Source organism: Sander lucioperca, chromosome 5 (assembly GCF_008315115.2).
Source record: "Sander lucioperca isolate FBNREF2018 chromosome 5, SLUC_FBN_1.2, whole genome shotgun sequence".
NCBI classification, from domain to species: domain Eukaryota; kingdom Metazoa; phylum Chordata; class Actinopteri; order Perciformes; family Percidae; genus Sander; species Sander lucioperca.
The window spans coordinates 22,145,886-22,164,592 of record NC_050177.1 but is presented as its reverse complement, the minus strand read 5'-3'; the positions used below and the strand labels follow the sequence as shown (position 1 = coordinate 22,164,592).

General features: G+C 38.9%; 3 protein-coding genes across 3 annotated transcripts; 1 reads left to right on the top strand and 2 right to left on the bottom strand.

Moving 5' to 3' along the window:
• Nucleotides 1-1,804: 1,804 nt before the first annotated feature.
• Nucleotides 1,805-3,299, bottom strand: LOC118495095 (protocadherin Fat 4-like). Its single transcript, XM_036001496.1, has 3 exons — nucleotides 3,122-3,299; nucleotides 2,574-2,802; nucleotides 1,805-2,302 (listed from the first exon to the last, which is right to left on the bottom strand). The coding sequence occupies exons 1-3, from the start codon at nucleotides 3,176-3,178 to the stop codon at nucleotides 1,932-1,934; spliced, it is 657 nt and encodes a 218-aa protein (XP_035857389.1). The 5' UTR covers nucleotides 3,179-3,299; the 3' UTR covers nucleotides 1,805-1,931.
• An 8,897-nt stretch (nucleotides 3,300-12,196) lies between these two features.
• Nucleotides 12,197-15,096, bottom strand: hmgb1b (high mobility group box 1b). Its single transcript, XM_031297384.2, has 5 exons — nucleotides 14,839-15,096; nucleotides 13,500-13,655; nucleotides 13,149-13,294; nucleotides 12,879-13,053; nucleotides 12,197-12,742 (listed from the first exon to the last, which is right to left on the bottom strand). The coding sequence occupies exons 2-5, from the start codon at nucleotides 13,644-13,646 to the stop codon at nucleotides 12,626-12,628; spliced, it is 585 nt and encodes a 194-aa protein (XP_031153244.1). The 5' UTR covers nucleotides 13,647-13,655; nucleotides 14,839-15,096; the 3' UTR covers nucleotides 12,197-12,625.
• LOC116048340 (testis-expressed protein 26) lies at nucleotides 15,027-18,484 on the top strand. The gene is given in 9 exon segments (XM_031297383.2): nucleotides 15,027-15,133; nucleotides 15,937-16,018; nucleotides 16,758-16,842; nucleotides 16,946-17,108; nucleotides 17,215-17,371; nucleotides 17,511-17,696; nucleotides 17,803-17,890; nucleotides 17,892-17,950; nucleotides 18,059-18,484. Coding segments are annotated over 9 exon segments (960 nt in total). The 5' UTR covers nucleotides 15,027-15,127; the 3' UTR covers nucleotides 18,193-18,484.
• The last annotated feature ends 223 nt before the right edge of the window (nucleotides 18,485-18,707 follow it).

Below are 18,707 nucleotides of genomic sequence, written 5' to 3'. Positions count from 1 at the left end.
TGATTTTTTGTTTCGTAGGATAAAAGCAGAGATTGATTTGGTAAATATGGATGATGCTCAAAGACTGAGATGGCTGTTCACATATGAAACATATAAATTAGCCAATTATCTAGATAAAGCTTGGGAGAAGAGGAAAAAAGCTCTTTATCGAGATGAATTGTAGATGAGAATTTGTTGTTTGTATGTAATGTGTGTGTGTGTGTGTGTGTGTGTGTGTGTGTGTGTGTGTGTGTGTGTGTGTGTGTGTGTGTATATATATATATCTGTATATGTATATATTTGTATTCATGTATTTCTCCAAATAATTTGTATATGTGACAGGAAGACATTTGTTAAATAAGTAAGTTTGTGGTGTCTTGTAATCCCATGTGGGATGGGCCAAAATGTTTATGAAAATGTTTACAGAAATAAAATATAACTAACTAACTATAAATCAGGGAACAAAACGTTGCACTTTGCACAGGACAGACTGAAACACCTGTTTGCTGCTAAGTATGCTAAGAATATACTTTAATCAACTACTCATTTGCTATAAAAAAGAGGCTAAGAATAGGAATTAACTGGCAAGTCTGAAAGAAAGGCTCTGCCAACAGATCACTGGCAGATGTTTTTGAAGTAAGGACTTTTTTTTTTAAAGGTACAGACTTTAGCCTCCAACTAAACATAAGATTTAGATTTTCAGGCATTTTCACAATCAAATAAATAAATAAACAAACAAACACAAAGTATAAATATTTCTGGATTGGACTTCCCAAATGTGGCATGTCCAGCTAAACTATTGTTCATGTTGTTAGCTTCACCACAAAAGACTAAACAACAAGGGCACTGATGAGGGCAACCGGGACAAAGTATCAACAAATGAATACGGTAAAAAGAAAAGAAAGAGGAAGTAAAATAAAATAAAATGGAACAAGGGCTGGATCAAAGTAAGTTGTGCATTCAATATCCTAATTGGATTTGGCAAAAAAGACTTGCTATACACACAGATCAGTAAGCCTGACTTAGTACCAACGTACCCACCAGTTTGAAACAAACAGGAGAACACGGCACAGCTCAGGTAAAATATCAGCAGAACTTTCACCTATGCTGTGCATTAGCTCTTTAGCCCACTGTCAAATATTACATTATATATGTATCTCTTTTTCTCTGCAATTAAGTAATTCTACAACAATTAATTAAACATTAAAAGGTGCCTTTAGTTGTATTTAAATTCAAATAAACTCTACATGGTGAGTTATTTCCCCAACAATGCTTATTGAACATGTAGATGCTGTTTTAGATAGGTAAGGTGCATTAAACAGCCTGTGGCACAGACAGACCTGTACCAGATGGGAGGCCAGTTTCTCAGTCATGGCCACTAGAGGGGGTCATTGGCAAACACAGACTACTTGGTTCCTACTGTATGAGACAAACATCTCATGGGGAGAAACTCACCTGAACATTAAAAAACTTTGCAAACTACATATCTGCATATCCAAAACTTTTCCCAGCCATCAACAAATATTTCTTTTTTACAACAATGTTTTTTAATCACTGTTGCTGTGCAAAATGTTGATCCTTTTAGGTTTTCTTTTTGACTGTTAATTATGTTTGGCATTGCATGTTGTTGACACCTTTGATCAATGATAACTTCCTTGTTTTCTGAAGATGCATTTATGGTCGCATATATGTACAGTATATGTATGCATGCAGCCAATGGCTGTTCAGTTTGGTCACCTGTTGCAGATAGCCATCATTTTAAGATTGTGATGTTTGTTGGTGCTGCTTTGTGTCTAAATAACATCAGATTCTGATTGATTGAAATGTTGCACAGCAACACTGAATAAAAAACAAACATTGTGGGAGCAAAGAAACAGTGTGTGGATTCTACTCTGCCTTTAAATGCCACAAAGGCCATACAAATGTGACATCTGCTGAATGTTGGATAAATGTTATATTTCAATTGAAGTTTTGCACTTACCATCATCTTTATCTGACACATTTAAAAACAGGAAGCAAGTGCCAACCCGTGCGTCTTCCAGCAATGACGCAGAAAAGGCATCCTGACTGAAAACAGGGGGGTTGTCATTTACATCTAACACATTGAAGTACACCCTGACACTGGAAACCTGTGAATCCCCCTGCTGCACTACCACAGTGAGTATGTAGAATCTTTGTGCTTCAAAATCCAGGCTGCGGGACAATAGGAACTCCCCTGAGAAGGGGCTGAGGAGGAACAGGTTCTCTCCGTCATCCTCCTGCACTGAGTATGTGATAGGCGTGAGACTATCAAACACTGTTTCCACCTTTCCCACAACTGTTCCTGTCAACACACGGATAATGCACAATCACTGAATGATCTAGTGAGTGTAAAATGAAAAGAATACATTTGGCAACATTATTGTCAAAAACAGAAGGACCTAAACTATTCTAAATATTAAAAATGAGGATAGTATATACAGTCACAAGTCAAATAATTACAGAATATTTAAAAAAAACTGTCATGTAATAGTCTGTTAAAAATTAAGTTAATTAACATAATGTATTTGTGCCTAATTTACATGGGGAAAGGCCTCGCTGCACAGAGGACTAACCTGGTAGTGTGTCTTCTTTCACTTCAAATGAATAAACCATTTTGGAGAAAGCCATCTGTGTTCCCCATCTGTTCTGGGAGTGTAAGCCGGCTGTGCCATGCTTGGGCACAGCATTGATAGATGTATAATACCAGGAGGGACCTAAGACGATATCTGCAAACTGTCCCTCGATGCTCCCATTCTCTGTATTTCCAGATAAAGGTTCATGAGAGGATGTAGTACTAAACACCTGAGGAACCATGGGAAAAAGAAATAAATCATTCTTGCTTACTTGAGTCTTCAAAGTCTTCTAAGTTTCAATGCGAGTTGAGCATGTTAAGTCTTATTTTCTTGTCTAAATGAAATGTGCATACAACTTAAATGATAGACAGAGATCCGTTATTGTTCCAGAAGGAGATTTGTTTTACAGTCTGTACAAATTACACACATTTAAATGCACTATGAGTTGATAAATTATTAAAATATCAAATGTGATTAATTTGTTTAAACACAAGTTTTAATCAGTTGTCTCTCACTGGTGCAACATATGAGCTAACAGGCCAACTTACCAGAAAATGAAACAATAAAATTGTATATTTTCTGCAGTGTCGAGTAGAGTCCATCATAAAGTTTGCTTCCTAAGTGCAGTCCTCATATTTGCAAAATCGAGTGAGAAAAGAAGATCCTAAGCAAAACAAAACTCCTGGAAACGGCACAGCATTGCTTTCACACAAGACCAACAAATGGAAAACTATAAAAGCTGTATCCATAGTGATTACTCAATCTTCTGAGCTTGTAATCCTGACTGACACACCCCTTTGACATCACCCTATGCAAATCCTGAAGGGGGGGAAAAAACAATTTTAAAGCTCCAAAATACAGCAGATTGAAAGTTTGTTGTTGTTATATGTATTTCAAAAGAAGCATGCCTGGCAATATTTAAATAAATTAGTCCACATGTCCTTGCTTTCTTTATAAAATGAATTTTGTGAAGTCAAAAAATAATATATTACCATGCATTACTGAATCAGTCTCTTTTATATTCTCTCCATGGATTTTGCTATTGAAGTTCCTAGATGTGGAGATGAAATGCACTCTTTGAACAGTTGTCTCTTCTAAAGTAACCTAGAGGGAGCCTTTCTTTCTGAATGTCTGACAGGGAATTCATTCAAAGACTGCAAAGCATCCATTCAATGCGTGAAAGGAGTGGAGAGAAAAGAAAACTGCTGCTCTGAAGCACAGGTTTCAAAAGAGAGCTGACATGATACTGTGGGACAGAATGTTAAAGCTGAACTTAGATTAACAGATTGTTAGTGTACCAACACAACTATAACAGTTTCCTGGAGCAATTGTACATAATTAATTAGAGTATGTGACTAGCATTGCCAAAACAGTTTCTCTTTGATTTTCAAACTGAACTTACTGCATCTTATGGGATTACATTTATGGTTTACTGAACTACTGTTACTATAACTCATAATATAACTGGTACACAGGGGAACAGGACCACTATCATCACTGCTTTTCCCCCCAACACAAACAACTGTTGTAATCTTAATGTTAACTAAATGCAGGAACACAGAGGATAAAAGCCTGTTTCTGTGTAAGAGCCGCTAAAAGGAAACCACTGTGGCTTCATTAATATTTGCAAACACTTGTGAGAGGACAGTTCTTTGTATGGCAAAGGTCAATAGTGCTGAGAAAAGTCTGATAAATGGACATGTGAACCCCCTTTAAGTGACTGTGAGGCCACTGTGACTGTGAGACTGTCTCCAATTACACGCAGAGGAAACTCTATCCCAGCAAAGGATCACAAAAGGTCCCTGCCTGGACTCACTGGGGAAGTGCACACAAAAACCACAAAAAGAGCTTTTCTCTAGACACCAGTGAGACTAGGATAGACGCACAACTCAGACGACTCCGTTATTGTCAGCCTTCTCAGTGCACATGAAAATGACCATGGTCCAGTGATTGATGATTTTGTTGACTGGTGTGAGAATGCTTTCCTTCATCTAAACATTACAAAAACTAAGGATATGTCCATTGATCTCAGACATCGTCCCAATATCCCCTGTAGTAGTGTTATCAAGGGCCAGGACATAGACATGGTGCCATATTACAAATATCTGGGCACCTTGATTGACAACCGGCTTAAATTCGAACTGAGCACTGCTTCTGTGTGCAAGAGAGGCCAACAAAGACTCTTTGCACTCAGGAAACATGAAAGACTTTGTTCTACAGAGCTTTTGTTGAGTCTGTCCTGATATTTTCTATCATCTGCTAGTATGGAAACCTCACCATCAAGGATATAAATGTGCTTTTAAAAATTGCGAATGTGGCCAGCAAGATAGTGGGTGTGAAGTTCAGTAGCCTTACTGACATTTTTAACAAACAGATAAAAAAAAAAACCATGTCTGTTTGCTAGGACACCACTCATCCTCTGTACGAAGAATACATGTTATTACCATCTGGCTTACGTTTTAGCACTTCCTTGGCTCTTAAACAGAGATACAAAAACTCTTTTATTCCTCTTTCCATTCAGGCACTCAACTCAGCTAAGAGGAGGTGATAGCCCTTGTTTATACTAATGACCCCTTTTATTTATTTTATTTTATCTTTATTAATATTATTTATTGTTTTGAGTTCTTGTAGTTCTTTTTTTACTTTCATTATCACTCCAATATAAATCTGCAACTATTTATTCTTTAACTCAGGCTGAAGCTGCTGTTTTTTTATTTGTGTTAATTGTTGTGTGGTTTGTGTTGTATCTTCTTCATGTGATGTCTTCCTGCATACAAATTGCCCTTTTGGGACAAAGAATAAACTGAACTGAACTCTTGATTTCATCTCTTGGATGTGGTCAGTATAACTCAGCCAACAGCTTAAATTCATTCTTGTTTGTCACGAAGAAAAATCTACTAATTCTTATATATGACTGTCTTCTTGGATTGAATTATAACCATTCAATTATATAATATAATGACATTTAGGTGGGACAAACAATATATGCACTGTGTGTTGTATGTTTGGTACAGTATTGTATAAAGTACTTGAAAGCAGTACTTGAGTAAAAGTACAAGTATCTTACCAGAAAATGCCTTTGGTAGTAGTTAAAGTCACCTTCCAGAATATTACTCAAGTATCTCATATTTAATTTCAATTCAATTCAATTCAATTTTATTTATAGTATCAAATCATAACAAGAGTTATCTCGAGACACTTTACAGATAGAGTAGGTCTAGACCAAACTCTGTAGTTTACGAAGCCCCAACTATTACAGTGGTTGCCTCAAGAGCAAGCATTAGCAGTAGCTATTGCGACAGTGGCAAGGAAAAACTCCCTTTTTTGTTAGGAAGAAACCTCGGACAGACCCAGACTCTTGGTAGGCGGTGTCTGACGGCACCAGTTGGGGGAGTGGTGAATGGTGGCAATAATAGTCATAATAAAGATAGTGAAACAGTGATCACAATGGTAGTCGTAGTAGTTCATGTCATAGTAGGGTACAGCAGGGCGTTACGGGGTGTAGTGTGGCACAGCAGCCTGGGTGGACGCGGTTGGACGCGGCAGGACGCAGTCGGACACTGCGGGGAATCGCAGAGCGTAGCAGGGTGTAGTAAGTCCATAGCGTCAGCTGCACCCAGGACCCCGGTGTAGGTGCCACCCAATTCCAAGGCGATGTTCTGGGTGAAGAAGAAGCAAAGGGACTCCGGGGAGAAAACTCCCCAGAGCTAGGTTAGTAACAGGCATTTCTGGGACTAAGATGCACACAAAAGGAGACAAGTGAAAAGAGAGAAGAGGGAGCGGCTCATTGTGTCCTTGGAAGGAGCTTCCCACAGCAGTCTAGAGTTATAATAGCATAACTAAGAGAGGCAGGCTAAAGAGAGGGGCCCTGGACCGGGCTCGTACTCTCCCCTGCCGGAACGGGCTTGTACTTCCTGCCTCCCTCTACTCTACTCTACTATGCTGCAACTCCTCACTCCCTAACTATAAGCTTTATCAAAGATGATGGTTTTCAGTTTATTCTTAAATGTGGCGACGGTGTCAGCCCCCCGAACCCAAGTTGGGAGCTGGTTCCACAGGAGAGGAGCCTGGTAGCTGAAGGCTCTGGCTCCCATTCTACTTTTAGAGACTCTAGGAACCACAAGTAGCTCTGAGTTCTGGGAGCGCAGTGCTCTAGTGGGACAATAAGGTACTAAGAGCTCTTCTATATATGATGGTGCTTGACCATTTAGTGCTTTGTAGGTCAGGAGAAGGATTTTAAATTCAATCCTGGATTTTACAGGAAGCCAATGCAGAGAAGCTAATACAGGAGAAATGTGATCTCTTTTGTTAGTTCTTGTCAGAACACGTGCTGCAGCATTTTGGATCAGCTGGAGGGTCTTGAGGGACTTATTTGAGCAGCCTGATAGTAAAGAATTACAGTAGTCCAGCCGGGAAGTAACGAATGCATGGACTAGTTTTTCAGCATCATTTTGCGAGAGGATGTTCCTGATTTTGGCAATGTTTTGTTGAAGTTTAGCTAACTGACCGCTTTCGTCTGGCTTAATTGACAGATATAATTGGGTGTCGTCTGCGTAACAGTGAAAGTTAATTGAGTGTTTCCTAATAATATTGCCTAGAGGAAGCATATATAAAGAGAATAGAATTGGTCCAAGCACTGAGCCTTGAGGAACGCCATGGCTAACTTTAGCGTATTTGGATGGTTTATTGTTAATATTAACAAATTGGGATCGCTCAGAAAAATAGGACTTAAACCAGCTTAGTGCGATTCCTTTAATGCCAACTAAATGTTCCAGTCTCTGTAAGAGGATGGTATGGTCAATAGTGTCGAATGCAGCACTAAGATCTAATAAGACAAGTATGGAGACAAGTCCTTTGTCAGTAGCAGTTAGAAGGTCGTTAGTGATTTTCACCAGTGCCGTCTCTGTGCTATGATGCATTCTAAATCCTGACTGAAAGTCTTCAAATAGACTATTTATATGCAGAAAGTCACACAGTTGATTAGCGACTACCTTCTCAAGGATTTTGGAGAGAAACGGGAGGTTAGATATAGGTCTATAGTTGGCTAAGACCTCAGGGTCGAGGGTGGGTTTTTTCAGAATAGGTTTTATCACAGCTACTTTAAAAGACTGCGGTACGTGACCCGTTAATAAGGACATATTGATCGTATCTAGTAATGTGGTATTGACCACGGGTAGTGCTTCTTTAAGTAGCCTCGTTGGAATGGGGTCTAAGAGACAGGTAGTTGGCTTAGCTGAAGAGACCCTTAACATTAATTGTTGGAGGTCTAAAGGACAAAAGCCGTCTAAATAAGTATCAGGTCTTATCGTTCTCTCTAGCCCTCCTGCACCCCATGGTGAGTCGTTAGAAGCTGTGGACAGAAGGTGATGAATTTTTTCTCTAATTGTTATAATTTTATCATTAAAAAAGGTCATGAAGTCATCACTGCTCAGAGCTATGAATAGATGGCTCAACAGAGCTATGACTCTTTGTCAGCCTGGCTACAGTGCTGAAAAGAAACCTTGGGTTGTTCTTATTTTCTTCTATTAGTATTGAGTAGTAGTCTGATCTGGCATTTCTGAGGGCCCTCCTATAATTTTTTAGACTATCTTGCCAATCCACACGAGATTCTTCCAGTTTGGTGGAACGCCATTTACTTTCAAGTTTTCGTGAGATTTGTTTTAATTTGCGAGTTTGGGAGTTATACCAAGGTGCTAGTTTCCTTTCCTTCATCATCTTCTTTTTGATAGGAGCAACCAAGTCTAAAGTAGTCCGTAGGCAGGCTGTAGCAGCGTCTACAAAGTTATCAAGTTGGGAGGGACTAAAGTTAACATAATTCCTCACAGTCCTCTGTTATATTAAGGCATGACATTGAGTTAAGTGCTGTTGGAATATCTTCCTTAAATTTAGCTATAGCACTGTCAGATAAGCATCTAGTGTAGAAACTTTTATTTAATTTCGTATAGTCTGGTAGTAGGAATTCGAAAGTTATTAAAAAATGGTCTGATAATAAAGGATTCTGCGGAAATACTATTAAATCGTCAATTTTGATGCCATATTCTAGCACAAGGTCGAGGGTGTGGTTAAAACAGTGCGTGGCCTCATGCACCCTCTGACTGAAACCAATAGAATCTAGCAGTGAATTGAAAGCAGTACTAAGGCTATTGCTGTCAACGTCCACATGGATATTAAAATCACCTACAATAAGTACTTTGTCTGATTGAAGGACTACACATGATAAAATCTCTGAGAATTCAGATAAAAACTCAGAATATGGACCTGGTGCTCGGTAGACAACAACGAATATAATAGGCTGTACTGTTTTCCATGTTGGGTGTTGAAGATTAAGAACAAGGCTTTCAAACGAGTTATAATTTAGTTTAGGTTTAGGATTAATTAACAGGCTCGAGTCAAATATGGCTGCAACTCCCCCTCCTCGGCCTGAGCCTCGTGGAATTTGGGTATTATTATGACTGGGAGGAGTGGCTTCGTTTAAACTAACATATTTGTCATGGCCCAGCCAGGTTTCGGTGAGGCAGAATAAATCAATGTGGTTATCTGATATCAATTCGTTTACCAATAATGCTTTCAATGACAGAGATCTAATATTTAATAGTCCACATTTGATTTTCCTATTCTGTTCTATCGTTGCAGTGGTTGTTTTAATTCCAATTAGGTTGTTTAGTATAGCACCTCTTTCGTTAGTGTTTTGTTTAAACGGTCTCAGTCGGGGGACAGACACGGTGGTTATGGGATTATGAATGGGTGATTGCTCTGAAGGGAGCACAGAGGGGCGTGTAGCGCTGTATCTCTGATTATTGACTTTGGGAGAGTGTGTCTGGTCAGTGTGCTTGTGAGTCAATCAGAGGTCTGGGTATGCAGGGCGTGGTGCAAATTTCCACGTAGCATCTGGCTTCCGCATGTATTGGGATGAATCCCATCCCTGCTGAACAGGGAGCCACGTTCCCAAAACAGATTGAAGTTGTCAATAAAACCTATCTTGTGAATGTTGCATGTGAGCTGGAGCCAGGTGTTAAGGGAGAGTAGTCTACTAAAGAGGCATGATCCGCGACCTAGAGATGGAAGTGGGCCCGAAATAAAAACCGACTTCCCAGTGCTTTTTAAAGCCTCAATGAGAGTGGTAAAGTCTCGCCTTGTGCGCTCACACTCCTGAATCCGAGTGGACATGTCGTTATGTCCACAATGGACCACGATGCGTTTGATAGAGGTCGGAAATGAGGGTATCAGGTCCATAACTTTAGCCAGGATGTCTGCAACTTTGGCTCCGGGAAAACAGTGTGTGACAGCATTATGAAACCGTAGGTCTCTAGTGATGGAGTCCCCAATAATTACTGTGGTTAGGGGGAAGAGCGGACGAGGAGTGGGGGGATGTGCATAGCCGGTGACGGGAGCAAAACAGTCAGTGTCGGTTTCAGATGGGCAGGGAAAAGAAGAGGAAGATTGCTTACCGTTCGGTTGTGGGGATTGTTTTTGAGGAACGTTGTCATTTGGCCGATCCAGGCAGTGTAGGCCACCGGACCGTCTGACTACCGCATCCCTCAGAAGCAAGTATCTCATATTTACTGTACTTAAGTATATAAAGTAATTTTCTGATATTAAATGTACTTAATTATTTTAAGTAAAAGTAAAAGTAAAGAAAAACTTTGATTATGAACTTTATTGTGGCTTCCTTATAGTAAAGCATAATATTCGGGGTTTCCACACCTTCTTAAACATCAAATTCAAAATCTGACATCAACAAAGACAAAAACAGAAACAGAATTTTCATTTTTTGTGAGGAAGAATCTTTCACTCCAACGTACAAAACATTTCTTGCAAGTAACGCTTAGGGGAAATGTAGTAAAGTAAAAGTATACATTTTATTTTGGAAAAGTAGTGAAGTAAAAGGGAAGGTTTCCAGAAATATATATAACAAAGTAAAGTACAGATACGTGAAAATTTGACTTAAGTACAGTACAGTAACAAGTATTTGTACTTTGTTACATTACAACACTGGTTTGGGACAAACCTAAATTGTGAAATGAAAAATAACTAGTAGAAGCTCATGTGAAGCCGTATTTAGCCAACAGTTCAGGTACAGTACATTACCATGAGCTATAGAAACAGGCAGGTGTATTGGTCTCACTGAAAAGAAAATACTTTGTCTGCTGAATGATTTAGGTGAGTCAATTTCATGTTTTATTGCTCATTATAATATTATTTATAGCCTATTTGCTTTAGTAAATTGTCCTTAGTTTCTGTTTGGTTCTTCTGGATGAATGACAGACTGTAGAAAATAAGTCTATGATGAATGATTTTAAGAAATGTGAGCGTTTTTGGAAGGCAACCTTTTGTTTGGCTGATTTCATGCCTGGGACAAAAGACAAAGTTCTTTGTTTTATAATGTACGGTATGGAGGTATGTTCATGTCTGACCACTGTCTCACCACTGCAACATCATTTTTTGTGTGTGTCCTATAAGTCCATGTGGGCTGGCCACTACATGTGACACAATACCTATAGTTTAAACTTTTAACTGCATATACTGTACAGTTTACTTAATTGTGGCGCCACCTTCTGGTGGCCACCTTAAGGTTCTACAAACCACAGTACAATAAACAACCAGAGATTACACTCACTTTTTAAGGCTATGGACCTTTTTCATGGCAGACATTTTGACTTGTCATAGTAGGAAAAGCACAGCTGAAATTGATAACCTTAACGATGGCTCAGTTCCATCAAGTGTCCCAGTAAGCTATTTCAGTGAGTCAGCATGTACAATACCAGGGTCTCTCCTAAGTGGAATGCAGCCATCATTAATGGTTTTGAATACACCTGTGCTTTTCCTACTATGACATGTCAAAATGTCTGCTGTGAAAAATGTCTCAACCGTGGAAGCATCAGCGAAATCAGGCAGTTAGATAACACACATTCTTTGTACCTCATACTGTTAACTTCTGCACATTCCCAAAGCATTTAGAGCTTTAATATAATAAAAACTGCAAAATATATTGCAGTTTTTTTTAATATAAATATGTTGTCACATTTTGATTGTACGTTATTCTATTTTATATTTGTTTCTTGACCTTTGCAGTCCATGCTTTTTATTTTCTCTGTTTATTGTTATGCTGCAAAACACCAAGGTAAATTCCTATGTGAAAACCTACTTGGCACACTTATCGAAATCACAGACATTAGACTGTTTTTGGAACTAATAAACTACGTAAAAGCTCATTATTGTAGTACGATGTTTGAGTTCATATGTTGCTGCTGGCCATTACCCGAGTCCAACTTTATATTGTTAATCCAGAGGCAGCTTCACTTCAGACAACGAATCAGAAACCGAGTAAAAATCGGGTTACCATTTAGTCCTCATTTCCAGTTTAGAATAGCTTTTCCACTATACTGTAATATGACAGCAGAAATGAGAACAGGAAGCATTTGTGTGTTGTGTTGCACTTATTCACTTGTGCAGCCACCAGCTATTCTTTTCAAATGAAAAATCTCAACCCCCAGAGTGTTTGAATTATTTATGTGTTCTCTTGAACAGCTACATGCTCTACACATTGGGTCTTTGATAATTGACAGGTAGCCTTGGGAGATGTTACGATAACTAAAATTAGAAGAAAAAACAAACTTCTTAAAAAAAAACAAAAAACGACCTTTATTGAAGACATTCTTAAATGTCAACAGCTGTTTTTGATATTAGAGTGGTATTCAAAGAACAATAAAAAGACATTGGTACAGCACATAAAAAAATATTTTTCAAATGAAGAAAAATACACTACCAACTCAGAAATCTCATTTTTGAGTTGTAACACCTAAAGACTAGTTTCTTTCATTTCGATGTTTAGTCCTCCTAATATGGCAGGGGATAAAGAACTACCACTAGAAAATCTCAAACTTAAGATATGTAGTGTTAACTTTACAAAAAAAGAAAAATAACACTGTACATCTTAAAAACATTAAATATACACATGTTCTTGTCGGTCTGACTCATATTTCAAGATGGTGTATGGAGTATATTAGGGTTATATGGCATAAACAAAACTTCAGGTCCCATGCCTAGGCAATCTATTCATCGTCGTCATCATCGTCGTCATCTTCCTCTTCATCGTCGTCGTCATCATCGTCTGCTGCAGCAGCAGATGCTGTTTCCACTGTGCCCTTAGTACGGTAAGCAATGATATCCTGTAGAGAGCCCAACAGTGTTTTTAGCAATAGAGAGAGACCTACTCTTTTACATGCTTCAACGTAAAATAAAACCTTGAAAAACAACAAAATGTGATTTTTAAAATTTTTACAAAAAACAGCTTTGTCTATTTACCTTGTCGTATTTCTCCTTCAACTTGGCAGCCTTCCTCTCATACGGCTGCTTGTTCTCTGCTGATGAGCTGTTCCACATCTCTCCCAACTTCTTTGCCGTGTCCCCAATGGTAAGTCCAGGATGCTCACTTTTTACCTTGGGGCGAAAGTCTGCACAGAATATGAAGAATGCAGACCTGTGGGGAAAAATGTTTCAGATAAGGTATCATAATCCACTTGACACTTAAGTGTCATAAAAAATGGTGTGGAGCAAGCTGATTATGATACATACGGTGGTCTCTTGGGGGCATTGGGGTCCTTGAACCGCTTCCTCTTCTGGCCCTTGGGGGGATCATAATTCTTCATTTCCCTCTCATAGCGCACCTTGTCTTGTTTGGCCATATCTTCAAAATTGCCTCTTTCTTTCTGTGACATTGTCTTTGGGAAGACAAAAACAGTTTCAAACAATCTTGAAGACATACACTTCTTGAAAGACAATATTGGATTCAGAGAATTAAAAAAAAGAAGATTCCGATATTGAGAGTAATTTATTTAAAAAAAAAAAAAAGATTCAGATATTGAGAGTAATTTATTAAAAAAAAAAAAGAAATAAGATTCAGATATTGAGTGTTATTTATTTTACCTTCCATCGCTCAGAGCATTTCTTGGAGAACTCTGCAAAGTTGACAGACGCTTCAGGATGTTTCTTCTTATGCTCCTCTCTGCATGTTTGCACAAAGTAGGCATATGAGGACATTTTGCCTTTCGGCTTCCTCAGATCCTTTCCCATCTTGGATCGCTAAATAGAGAAGAGAGAAAACGTGTTTTGAGATAAATGTATCCAAGTCTAATCATACAGCAGCATTGGCAATATTTAAATATCTCCCTAGTCAATTGGATGCTTTGTCAGTTCCATCTATTGTTTGGGGGGGAGGGGGGGAGAGGGTGTTCGGGATGACTAATGAGCTATTGTATGTAGAGGCCAACATGATGCTTCCTTTAATACTAGCTACACTCAATAACACATTAATTTACTGGTACTTTACTTCCAGCATGAATTCATGGTGATATATTACAGAGTTACCGTTAGTGAAAACAGCAGTGTGTTAACGTTACCTCCATTATTTAGTAACGTTAGCCTCCCATTTAAATACCATGTAGATAAATACCAAAAAAAATAGCTTCCGCCGCCTTTGATTGTTCGCTAGCTGTTAGCTATTGTGGCTCCGCTCTTGCTGTGTGTCCTCTTGATTTTCGCGTTAGCCTTTTAGCTAGACTAGCTTTATCGAGCTGGCGTGACACAGTGCTCATTTCATGAGACGATTATTAAAATGGCTGATTTGATTGCAAACAATGGCTAGCGGACAGCTATCACACCCCACCCGCCTCTTAACAGGCCTCATATTTAACCTCAATGGCCTGTCTGGATAATGCAGTTTAAATGATTTAAAGTTTCAATAAAAGTGGCGATGACGGCGAAGAAAGATGCTCCGCCTGCATCACTGCACCCGGCGGGCTGCCTCAGCACCAGTCAGCGGTATTAACCTACGTTCACCTTCTAGCTAAGGTTAGCTTTTATGATAGCAACACGGCCAGACCAACCAGCCACCATTACCATGCTAACATATAGCAGGCTAGCTATGTCGGCTAGCTCACAACACATTAGCGGACGTTACGCTAACCCGAGCGCAGTCGTTGACTTGGTCATTGGCTTAATCTATCGCACCTTGTTTTGGAAGTTAATGTCAGTGTTAGGTAACTACGCAGCTAAGTTAGCAAGATAGTGTTGAACATCAGCAAGAGTTTGATACCGTGTTAGCATCTTATCCAGCTCAGTCATGCAACTTAACATGCACGTTAAGGTTACAACGCCGTTGTATACTGTGCAAATCTTATCACAGCCCACGGCTTCATTCATAACAAGTACATACTAGTCGCGTTGTTAATAAGTGACGTTAGCGTTAAACATGTATTATGCTTACCCCTGAAGCCAGCTTTACGTCGGTACGTATCAAACAATGGAAGAAGAAGCACCGTCCGTCGGTGCGCGGTCTCTCGGCTGTGAGGATGTCTCTGTGTTTGTCTTGTGTGTCGGGCTCCGGCTGTTGAACATTGGCTGCCGTCAACTCCTTGGAGTACCTTATTGGACACTCGCTGGCTCAGTCCTGCTTGTTGCAAGTAGTACAGTTGGTTGTCCAAAACACGACGGGGTGGTGGCGCTAAACTTGAATATCAAATAGCCAGCGCCTGGGAAAGATTTAACGTAACGTTATGCAGGTATATAGCAAGTATATTCAAATTGAGGTGCAGACTTGCGTTGTGGAATAAATACCCATTGTTAACTTAAAAGTTATACTACAATATACAATATATAATGTGCAATTAACCCACACGTTACCCGTAAAGTATCAAATATACATAGGCCTAACTAATTTAGCGTGTTATAGGCCTATATATGGTAACGCTATATTACCGGATAATCAACATAAGCAGCTGTACTGGTTAAGATGGATCTTATTTTATTTTATTTTAGGATTTATATTTATTTTGACAGGTTTAAAGATTAAGATTATTTAGTTATGAAGTAAGAGTAAGTCAGGAGTGAAATGTGCCTTCTCTAAAATTGTAGAAACGTACATATTTGGAAGATATGTATATCATGAATTGCAAAAAGATGTGTTTCATGAAATAAAGAAGCAGATTGAGTGCAATAATATATGTTTTGTGTATTTGATGTTTGTAGAGTAACCAGTAAAGTATATCTGTAAATGTACAGTATTTCTCTCTGAAATGGCCAGAGTTGAAGATTATAGCATAGAATCAAATTGTAGTGCACTGTCAGTATGTCAACCATATTGGGCAGTGTTTAATTTTTAATGCAACATCTCCCCTACTGAGCCACTGACAGTGGCCATTCAAATGTTGTAGGTCTCCATAACCACAGCACCTAGAAACAGCCTGCATCAGGGATCAGCTCTGCCTCTGCACATGAGAACAATACCTGGAAGCCAAATGTTCTAATTTTTATACACACACAGGCTTACATTTAGGATCCACAGTGGTAAATTATGTTTTTTTAGCAAGCCATCAATGAAGTGAACTGTTTTCATTACACCGAGAACAACTACTGTAGCGCCAGGTGGTCACCAATGACAACCAAAGGTAATGTTAAACCAAGCATATGTAAAGATTGAAATGTGTTAACTAACTTGAAAGTAACTTAATTTAGTAACTTAAAAGTAATTTAACTTACTTTTGAATTGCAAAACACGTTATATTTGTTTTAGAAGGCATCTTATTATTTTCTTACATTTCTATTATCTTGCTTTACTGTAATATGCTAGGTTATCTAATGTAATTATTATTGTAGAAGTGTCATTTCCCTATTCATACCCCCCTTCACCTTGGGGTAATTTTGACTCCTACCTGCAAAGCCGTTATTTTCACTGGTTATCCAAAATCCTATTTTTGTCCCCCTCACTTTTGTAGTTTCAGGATGACTTTCTTACTAAAGTCTCTCTGATTGTTGACTTATTGAAAAAAGAAAAAAGAAAAACTAGGACTGAACATGAGCCAACAATAAGATTGTCAAGCACAGTTGTCTTTATAGTAAAGATGCAAGTACAACAATTATCTTACAGAAAATATCAGGTATCTTTTAAGGAAACTAAAAGATATTTTAAGAAGGGTCACAATACAGAGGTTTACGTATCTTTGCATAATTTGATATTTGCTCGATTGATATAGTTTTTTTACTTCATTGTGCACCCTGCTCATTGACTGTAGCCACAGCGCTTTGAATTTAGGTCTGGCAATGTGAGATTACCTGTAGCCCAGAGTAACTGTTGAATACTACATATCAAGAATTCAGGGTTGCAATCTAATAGTCATTTTCTTCTAGAGGGAAAACAGTGGTGGGATCCATATGAAACATCTCATAGAAGACAATTTGTCTACCGTCCAAACTCAGCTGCAGAGATTCTGCTGTAAGTTCTATTCATGGGCTTCTGATAAAGTTCTGAATATGCATGCAGAATTTGCTTGTTTCTGTGTATGTGTAATTGTATGTCTATGTTGATGCATATTTAGGTGCCCAACGTCAACTTCATTTATAGACTCCAATTCACAGTCTAGACCTTTTGGTTCAACTGTGTACAGCAAGGATTTTTGCTGGAAGCCAGCCTGCAAACCTGAATGCATTCGCACAGGAACCGCCTCAGGGCAGAGGAGAAACAACCCACATCCCAGTCAGGTTGGTATTTAGGCTGTGTTAGCCTCAATTTTACATTCATAGGTGAATGCCATGCTTGACCTCTCACAGTGTATCGTAACCTTTAAGTCAAGCTATTTTCCCCAAGTCTTTCATCATGTGGAGGCTGCCTAGGGACGCCACACAAAGCTCTGAGTATGTCAGCTTTCCTTGGAACTGTCCCCCATCTGAGGAGGACATCCGTAAGGCCTTGACAGCACAGTACAGCTCCATCTACAGATGTGACTACATGGGTATGCCTCAAGGTAGACAAGTCTGTTGGTTCAGTCTTGTGTATATGAAAGCATGTCAGAACAGCTGAACTGCTGACATTCAAGCACTCAGGTAATAATAATATTTCTCTCTACAGCTCATTTTCCTTTTGTTGTGGAACTTCTTTGACAGGACATGGTCATTTTAAACACGCAGAAAGAAGACTTACACCTCTGCACAGCAGGCGTGAAATGCCGCTTTCTACTGATACAGAGATGAGGGACAATTACCGCCAGCCAAAGCAAAAACCTGAACTGCTGAGCAACTACTCTCACTACAGCTGCAGCACACATCCTAACATGGCCTGTCGTGGTATAGGTACTGTATTCTAAAAATGAAATACTGACCTAAACACAGTTAAGAGTGCTTGCAATTCACCAAGCCTACTGCTTTCTATCAATTGCTTATCCTATGTGTGTTGCAGTTCCAACTGTTGTGCAAAGGCACACTCAGCAGAAAAGATCAGATTTGACCAACTACGACTGTGGAAAGAGAGTCACTGATGTCACGTGTGATAAAGTCTCTGCTGCCCCAGGAGCTGCAGCAATTACACAGAATTTTACCTGAGGAGGGTTAGCATCAACTAATGCCTTTGAATGTTTGAGCATTTTGACAGGTTGCTTACTGATTTTTATTTGGACAGACAGCTAGTTCATGTTTTGTGTCTTTCGGCTTTGCAGAAAAGGAGGCTGTAAGAACAGTTTTGAGTAAAGATGTGTACCCAAACAACAATGAGAAAGTGTATAAACTCCCAGCGGTTGTGCTTAAGTCCCGCTCACCAGAGAGGATATCAAGCTGGCCAGGACCTCTCTGAGCCTCATGGCTTATATTAGTTGTTTCTTTATCTGTCTTTGTAGTTTGTGTGTTTTTATGTAATTTATTTTCATGGTAGGGGTAAAACTGTAATAAATAACATGACATAATATAACCAATATACGTAAATTAACAGTGTCTTGCAGAATTAGATTGCTGTCATTTTTGTGTGTTGTGATAATTAAACATCTCTGCCTGATGAAAAAATATTTGTCTGCCATGTTTCACCCCTCCCCCTTTTTCCTGCTATCTGACATTATGCAGTATGTTTCCAAGACAGACAAATTGATTTAATGGGTTCTATCTGCACAGAATATGACAAACAGTAAAATTTAATTATCTTTTGCTTTGTAAAATACTGTTTTGCATGTCCTTCCGAAAGGAATATTATATTTTTGTATAATTTATTCATGCTCTTGGTAGTTGCAATTCAAATGTAACATGCGTCAACAATAATGAGATGAATTAAACGATGATTACCTGAAGATTGCTACAAGTAGGGTAGCTCATCATATA